This window comes from Balaenoptera borealis, assembly GCF_965194805.1.
Source record: "Balaenoptera borealis genome assembly, chromosome: 14".
Taxonomy (NCBI): Eukaryota; Metazoa; Chordata; class Mammalia; order Artiodactyla; family Balaenopteridae; genus Balaenoptera; species Balaenoptera borealis.
The window spans coordinates 85416328-85425314 of record NC_138875.1 but is presented as its reverse complement, the minus strand read 5'-3'; the positions used below and the strand labels follow the sequence as shown (position 1 = coordinate 85425314).

General features: G+C 43.0%; 1 protein-coding gene across 2 annotated transcripts in view; it reads right to left on the bottom strand.

Moving 5' to 3' along the window:
- Positions 1-464: 464 nt before the first annotated feature.
- The window catches only part of TCTN2 (tectonic family member 2), a 28481-nt gene continuing 19958 nt past the window's right edge, over positions 465-8987 (bottom strand). For both annotated transcript variants that reach the window (XM_082354004.1, XM_082354005.1), the window contains exons 13-18: positions 8073-8184; positions 5792-5898; positions 2951-3107; positions 1171-1296; positions 929-1017; positions 465-684 (exon numbers count right to left, since the gene is read on the bottom strand). In XM_082354004.1, the coding sequence (XP_082210130.1) occupies positions 563-684; positions 929-1017; positions 1171-1296; positions 2951-3107; positions 5792-5898; positions 8073-8184 (713 nt within the window). In that variant the 3' untranslated portion in view covers positions 465-562. The remainder of the gene's footprint in view (positions 685-928; positions 1018-1170; positions 1297-2950; positions 3108-5791; positions 5899-8072; positions 8185-8987) is intronic.

Genomic DNA, 8987 nt, shown 5'->3' with positions numbered 1-8987 from the left:
CATGAGGGACCTGCCTTTGCTAAATGCAAGATCTTCGGCGTACTGTCTCGTGGGCTTGTGTTCTCTCCCGGTTCTGTTTACTTACCTAGCCATGTCCCCCTCCCGCAGCCCCCCCATCTTGCCTCATCCATTTTCTTAGACTTTTGCACTAATATACACTTTTAAAGGCTTTAATGCGTTCTTAATCCTGTCTTTGGAACAGTGGGAACTAACCGGTTCCACATAAATATGTTAAAAATTAAAAGACTGACTCTCTGTGGTGCGAATAACATTTGGACCAAAACTCCTATGACTTTCATCATTTGTGAAAAAACTAAAGTTCCTAATAACATTTATTGACACGGTTGACCCTCTCGTGCGTCTTGCTCAGTCTGGTATCGCGGTGAGGACGCCCCTTCTGCATTGCTTTGAACGTCTGGGTAGCTGTATACGTGAATCAAATTTGCAGAGCACCTGATAAAATCTTCTATAAAAATAAAACATTTCATTTATTAAGATTTTGTAGAGCGGCACACGGGAGGACAACAAATCCGTGAAGTAAAAGCCGACGATCTGTAAGAGGTCAGGTGGTAGCTGAGTTCCACGCTTTGCGTACTCCACTCCAGGGGTTATTGAGGAGCACCGCTAATACGACGAAGGATGCCAACAGTAAGCTCTTGCCAACACACTGAGAATAAGGCTCCCCTGCAAGACAAAGAACCAAATTCAGCAACGTTCCGACTTCTTAACTTTCTGGGTAATTATTTAGGTAGAAATAAGCCAAAGCATAAATAGTGATCCTTTCTAAGTGGCAACATGATCAGTAAGTGTTTTCTTTTTAAAGCTTTGCTATATGTTTTAAGTTTTCTGTGACATTTACACTATTTTTTTAAGTTTTTTAATTGACACAACATAATGATAACCATTTCAGAAATGTGCTTTACCCTACCTTGATAATACTGGGTCAGCGGATATAGAAGTTGCGGCCAACAAACCTCATTTCTGTTACAGTTGTACTCTGTAAAATTGATCTGGAATCTACAAAACATTTTAGGAAGTTACAGTAGCTACAGCAGAGCACATGCTTTTGATGAGAAGCATCAAAACCTAATTAAAGAAATAAACTTCTGATTTTGGAACATATATTTTTCTGCTTCTTACTAATGTCACCTAGGTCAGCAACTGTATTACCTTGTAAGTGGACGGGGTAACTGTGCAGGTATCTTAATAAACTGGACAGATGCACTGATGGGGAAAAGGTTGGCCTCATCCTCACAAGTCAGCCCACACTGGAACTGCCAGGTCACCGAGGAGAACCTGAGAGGGAAAGGTTAAGCAGACAACAAATCCACCGCTCGTTTCCGGTCTGTTAAGAACATCGGGGGACTTTCCTGGTGGTCCAGTGGTTAAGACTTGGCCTTCCAATACAGGGGGTGCAGGTTCGATCCCTGGTCGGGGAGCTAAGATCCCACTTGCCTTGCAGCCAAAACACCAAAACATAAAACAGAAGCAATACTGTAACAAATTCAATAAAGATTTTTTTTAAAAAAAGAACATCAGGTAACTGACACAACAACAATATGAGCTGAGATTCTCCTAAAGAAGTTTCCCATTCTACTGGTGCTATTTTTTTCCCCCTTTGTATTATGTAAATTTTCAAATGCACAGACAAGCAGAGACAGTTGTATAATGAACCCTCATGGCCCTATCACAGGCTGCAATAGCTGCCAGCATTTTGCCAATTCTGTTTCATCTCTCCTCCCCCCTCATCTCATTTCATACTGGTGCTTTTAAAATTCATTTGTTTTATCACTTGTTTGTCTCAAACAATATTATAATAATAGTAATAACAACAACAATAGTAACAACAGTAGTAGCAGCTAATGATTTTTAAGGGTTTTCCATGTTATTTCTGCCTACCCAGCATCCCTTTGACTTTCTTCTAGTAATTGCACCCCAGTTTTCCCTGGCGGAACTACCCCTTCCCCACTCTCAGTTGAGTGGACGAGAAGGGACCCACCTGAACCTAGGGATGTGCCCATCACCTGCGCCTGGCCAATCAGAGCTATGCCCCTGGCCACAGTAATTGGTTCAGAAAGGAGCACATGACCAAAACTGGACCAATAAAAGTCTTCCCAGAACATTTTTGAGAAAGATGGGGAAAGGAGGCACCCTCCATCCATTGGACTTGCTAAACTGGAAGAGCTTTTTTTTTTTCCCCTAACCACTGAATCTCTAGGGAATTCCCTGGACTTGCTAAATTGATATAAGCCTGGATTTGCTGGTGTTCATCTTTGCCAGCTCTTGAGGAAAACCTCCCTGAGAATGAAGCCCACCCAAAGAAAAGAGGAACCCAGAGATGAAGGGGGAAAGACCCTTGACCACATGGGAACCACGAACCATGAACTCACTGTGTATGGACTTTTCATAACTTGAACCAATAAACCCCCCTTCTGCTTAAGTCAGTGTCAGTTGGGACCCTGTCACTTAAAGGTGATAAGAGGTCTGACATGTAAAGGTACATCACCATTTTACAGATGATGAAACTGCAGTTCAGAAGAGGTTGAGTAACTGTCCAAGGTCACACAGCTCACCCTGGAATAGCCATGATTTGAACCCACCCATCTGCCACCAAAATCTCTAACCACTGGGCAATATTCCCCGATCAGTATGCCAATGATATTCATGAATTTCAAAATATGCCGAGCACTAAGCAGCCCCTTATTCATCTTTGTACTCCCTGAAATACCTGGCAGACTCCCTTATACGTAGCTTTACGGATACTTGTGAGTGAGAATGAGTTTCCATTACAAACACAGTTTATCCATATTCCACTTATACATGTAATCATTTGCTCATCACTGCAATTTGTAAATAAACCAGTCAGATTCTAAATTAGCATTCCCCTATTCTTCGGAGCGCCCTCAACTTTACTGTCTCTAAACCCCACTTACCCCGGATATGATCATACCTTGTCTCCACGCCAAGTATCTCCTGCTGAGTCATCCCCTCCACGGCGCCAGCATCCGAGAAGAGGATGCGGATATTCAGCTGAGCGGGGACATCCAGGCAGATGCCACTCGCGTTGCTGACAGGGGGGTCTGCACCTGCATCGGGGGCGTCTGCACCTGGAGAAATGTTAAGTTGTGCATATTGGAAAGAATAATTTAATAACAGTTTTCCTACAATTCTGTGATACTCCCAAAATGGGAAATATTATTAGATAGGAATCACAACGAATGAGGCTTTAATCTCTAACAGGCTCTAGTTACATGTCACTCTGTAACTGTGTTACCCCTCGTGTTCAAAATGTTCCCTTGGATGTTAGGTCCATCACTGGAACTTTAAAATCCCTGACCCACATAATAAAACCCTAAATCATGATTCAGTTCCCAAGCTCCTCATTGAAATCCACCCAGAGTTTTAACAGAAATACAATATACTTGCAGTAAAATGCCATGAGACTTATCCCATGCAGTCACCATTCTAGTAAAAGCTGTATAAGACATTTAAAGTCCATACTAACAACTTTAGTTACTACGGATTAAATAGTTCAAAAGCAATTTCCTGATGTGTTGCCAAAGCAGTAATACAAATGGAAGAGAATAAAACTGAATAAGAGATTAATTTTCATTCATCTTGAAAACCGGCCCTTAGGGGGGAAAAAACAGCAAGGTCAGTTACAGGATATGGAAGGCAAGTCCTATGGCGCCAAGTCCTATGGCGGTGACTCTGGAGGGGATTTCTTTGTTCCTTCAGGGATTTGGAAGGTTGGCGACACTGTTTCCAGTTTTCTCCTCCTTGATATATGTGTTCAACATCATTTCTCTTCTATCAACCAGGATCAGGATTGATTTTCATCTTAGACACGAAATAGAAGCTAACAGCTTCCACCTTGAAGGCAACAAAACGCCATCACCTCTGATTTCCCACCTCACCAGCTCTGGTTCTCTGCCTTGAAATTTCCCATGCTTTTTACTTCTTAGATGCTTTACTGACCCCTTCCCTCCAACCCTCAGGCACTCCACAGCCCACCTAGCTGGCCTAGAGGTTCACAAGGGGTTGACAAGCCCCGACCTCCAGGTTCTGTTTCCAAATAAGGATCTAACTCTGCGCCTAGTGACTTGAGCACGGACTGGACTGGCAAATCGTGGCCAGCAGGACTCCCTGCCTGAGTCAGAGCGTGGTCAGGGGCACCTCAAGCACACAGACATATTACGTGATCCCTGGCCACCCCAGGGGACAGGGGAGAGGGGGTCATAATGGTCCAGACCCTAATCACAAGGGGTGGGGAAAGAGCACGCACATTTCTGGATGGCCCTCTGTACGAATTCCAGCCTAGTGAGCTGATGTGACCCTGGAGGGTGTGGAAGGGCTGAGGACGGGACCCAAGGAGGTCTCCTCCTGCAGCCAGGCAGAGGCGAGGGGCCCAGCAGCAGCCGCAGGGACAGGAGGGGACTTAGAAAAGCAGAGGCTATGGAGTCAGTTAGCTCTTTCAGGCCCCAAGAGGCAACTCCAGTAATGAGAGCAAAAGAAGACGCTTTCTTACTTTTTTGGTTTTGTTTTGTTTTTGGCCACACCTCGTGGCACGTGGGATCTTAGTTCCCCGACCAGGGATCAAACCCGTGTCCCGTCCCCAGCACTGGAAGTGCAGAGTCTTAACCACTGGACCACCAGGGAAGTCCCAAGAGAAGAAGCTTTCTTTCTATTCAATGCCTTTACACACTCAAGACTCCCCGAGAAATTGGAGCAACATTACCAGACTTGCTGGCTGGGAGGAGAGGAAGAGGAACCCTGGGTTTTAGCTCCAGCCCAGCCACAACAAACTGTGACCTTAGACCACGTGCGTGAGCTAGAGCTCAGTGACTGGCTGGACGTTCTGGATTTGGAGGTGAAATCGGGCCTGTCAGGGCGAAGTCTGTTCCACATGCCACCCGTGGTGCAGCTCCTCCTCCTCACACACCATTCCCCTGTGGCCCCAACACTCAGAGCAAATGCCTCTCACCAAAGGCACTGGACTGCCAAGTCTTTTTATCAGGGCTCGGTGACCGTCCTATTACTAGCTCTGTTGCACCTTAATTTCTTTCCTTCTTTTTTAACACCTTTTTTGAGATATACGATATAGTTCACCTATTTAAGTGTACAATTCAATGGTTTTTAATTATATTCAAGGAGTTGTGCAACCAGCACCAGATTCAATTTTAGAACATTTTCATTGCCCCAGAAAGAAATCCTGTACTCTCTAGCAGTCACCCCTCAATGCCTTCCGATAGCCCAGGTCTTGAACAACCGCCCATCTGCTTTCTGTGTCTATAGATTTGCCTGTTCTGGACACTACATATAAATGGAAGCATACAGTATGTGCTCCTTTGGGTCTGGCTTCTTTCACTTAGCATGATGTTTTCTAGCACCTTATTTTAAGGAAACAAAATTGCTTTTGTAAATCACAAAGCCAGTTCTCAACTGTCCATATTCCTGGCAATCAAAAATAGGAATGCAAACTGACATGCACTGAAAATCCTCAAACTTCATTAAGACTTCCTTTTCCAAAGACCGTTAGCTTGTAAAACAACTGGGCAGTTTGAACTTCCTGTAGATATCCTCTTTAAAAAAAAAAAAAAAAAAAGCCATCATGAATAAGAGGTAAAAGACATGAAAAGCCTCCTGCCCGGAAAGCTAACCTCTAAACAAATGTCCGTTGGGCCACAGCAAAGAAAGACAACCTGTCAGGTCAGGCTGTAACACTACACCTGATACTATGTAATCATAGCAACCAAGGTACACATTTTACACATGTGCAGCTTTCACTTACGTATTATTTCAAGCCAGCCATCACTAAGATTGTCGTAATTGGAGTTGCCTCTCATTGCAACATGAGTCACTTGTATTAATGAACCAAGTAGTTCAACAGCATTCTCCCTGCAAGAGAGGAAGACATTTCTCAGCTCATGGCCAGCAGGTCTCGTCCTGAAGTCCTTTCAAAGAGTGTCCAGCGAAGTGAGAGAGTAGCATTGACATATATATACAACCAAATGTAAAACAGATAGCTAGTGGGAAGCAGCCGCATAGCACAGGGAGTTCAGCTGGGTGCTCTGTGACCACCTAGAGGGGTGGGATAGGGAGGGTGGGAGGGAGACGCAAGAGAGAGAGGATATGGGGATATATGCATACATATAGCTGATTCACTTTGTTATACAGCAGAAACTAACACACCATTGTAAAGCAATTATACTCCAATAAAGATGTTAAAAAATAACAAAACAAAAACAAACAAAAAAAAGTGTCCAGGCTGTGCTTGCTGGCTGTCTAAACAAAAAACTGCCAGAGGATCTGGCTGGGAGTCTTACCTCTTTTGGACGGCCTTCCTGGGATGAACTTACACAGCAAGGGGAGGACATACAGAAACAATCTTTCACTTTGGACTTAAAATGTTAGTAACTTATGTTGGTATCATGTGGTTTACAGGTTCCTTTGAGTGTCACAAAACTTGGGAGGTGGGTAGATCACATATCAAGTTACCAGGATAAATTCATGGGCCACAGTGACCCAACAGTAAAAGGAACCTAAATATTTAGTTAGAATTTTGAGCTATAAACTTAGGTGAAGGTTAAGAACTGGAACTCGGCACCTCTCTGTTCCAGCAACGTCACTGGAGGGTACAAATCCTACGAACCACGAGGGAGAGGCTCCGGCTGCCGCACACCCTGCGAGCAGGAGCGGCCGGGGGTCATGTATACCCCCAGCTCTTCTTCCCTTCACAATGCCCCCCACCTTTTCCCTGCTCCCCAAAGAACTGCACCACTTGGGAGAGGAGATACCACTTCACACCTGCTAGGATGGCTATTATTCAAAAAATGGAAAATAACAAGTGTTGGCGAGGGGGCCTTCCCTGGCGGTCCAGTGGTTAGGGCCCCTCGCTTCCACTGCAGGGGGCACGGGTTCGATCCCTGGTCGGGGAACTAAGATGCCGCATGCCGAGCGGCATGGCCAAAAAAAAACAAGTGTTGGCAAGGATGTGGAGAAATTGGAACCCTTTTACGTTGTTGGTGAGACTGTAACATGGTACAACCACTGTGGAAAACAATATGGCGGTTCCTCAAAAACATTAAACATGGAATTACCATATGATCCAGCGATTCCATTCCTGCATATATGCCCAAAAGAACTGAAAACAGGTGTTCAAACAAAAACTGATACATGAATGTTCAAAGCACTGTTCACGATAGCCAAAAGGTGGCAATACCCCAAATATCCATCAACTAACGAACGGATAAACAAAATGTAGTATATCCATACAATGGAATAAAATTCAGCCATGAGAAAGAATGACGTATTGACACATGCTACAACATGCATGAACCTCAAAAACAGGATGCTAAGTGAGAGAAGCCAGACATAAAAAGTCACATAGTGTATGATTCCATTTACATGAAATATTCAGAGTAGGTAAATCCATAGAGACAGAATGCAGATTGCCTGTTGCCAGAGCTGAGGGGAGGGAGGAATCGGGAGTGACTACTAAAAGGTACAGGTTTCATTTTGCAGAGATGAAAATGTTCTGGAACTCAATAGAGGTGGTGGTTGCACAACATTATGAATGTACTAAATGCCACTGAACTATTCACTTTAAAATGATTATGTTGTATGAATTTTACCTCAATTAAAAAAAAAAGAATGCATATGCATATCCATAAATTTTCCAAATGCCACCCAGATAATTAAGTGGAAAATTCTTTATACATCATGTAACACAGCTTAAGAATTCTTTAAATGTTAATCACTGATTATACTTGGCTCCAGCCCTTTTTCTATTTCTAGAAGCATGGGGTTCCAACGATGTGAACAAACTTCCCAGAGAAATTTGCATAAATATGGATGAAATAGCTTTAGTCCCAAGAATGTCTATTTTCACTTATATTGATGTTTGAATCAACTCTAAATTGTATTGGAAGTTTGTATTGTTTACTATCACTTTTACATAAGTTTTTATTCAGACTGAAATTTTTCACATTCATGTTGTTGTTAGTATTCATGTGAATTAAATTTAAGCAAACCACTCAAAATGTAGATAAATTCATCAGTGAGACACTCACCTGAGCTGAGTACAGTTTTCATTAATTCCAACTTCTAAAAGGCACCCAGATATTGCATTTTCTCCAAATAAAATGGGTTTGAAAGTTGCTGATATACACAAACCCCTTCCAGCTATAAAATAAAAAGATTATCCTCCTATTTTTACAAAATAAAAGTAAGTAAAATATTTACGTTAAAGTTTTTCTTAAAAAACAGAGAGAGAACAAAAAGCATAAATAGTTTCCAGGGACTTCCCTGGTGGCACAGTGGTTAAGAGTCTGCCTGCCAATGCAGGGGACATGGGTTCGAGCCCTGGTCCGGGAATATCCCACATGCCACGGAGCAACTAAGCCCACGAGCCACAACTACTGAACTCTCGTGCCACAACTACTTAAGCCCGTGTGCTTAGACCCCGTGCTCCGCAACAAGAGAAGCCACCGCAATGAGAAGCCCGCGCACCGCAACGAAGAGTAGCCCCTGCTCGCCGCAACTAGAGAAAACCCCGCACGCAGCAACGAAGACCCAACGCAACCAAAAATAAATTAATTAATTTTAAAACAGAAAAGAAATGAAGTTTCCAATTTTCGAGAACTGAGGTCATTGTTACTCTAATCCTTTGAAAGCTGAACAAAAGGCATCTTTCTGTATCGAAATAGCTGGACAGGATCAAGGGTTTATTCTGAACCTGAAATTTAATGCCTTCTGGCAGATGTGGGTAATTACCACTGTTGCAAAGATTTTCCATAGTTTGGAATGAAACTATTCTCATTTCTCCGATTAGCACTATCTTGGGCTAATCAATGACTACAAAGACAATGGACTCTCCAGCCATTTTCATACTTAAATCTCTATTACTAAAAACCAGCACTTCCAGTGCAAACAATGTGAACATTTTTTACAAAAAAAAAAAAAAAAAGAAAGAACGAAAGCAAAGA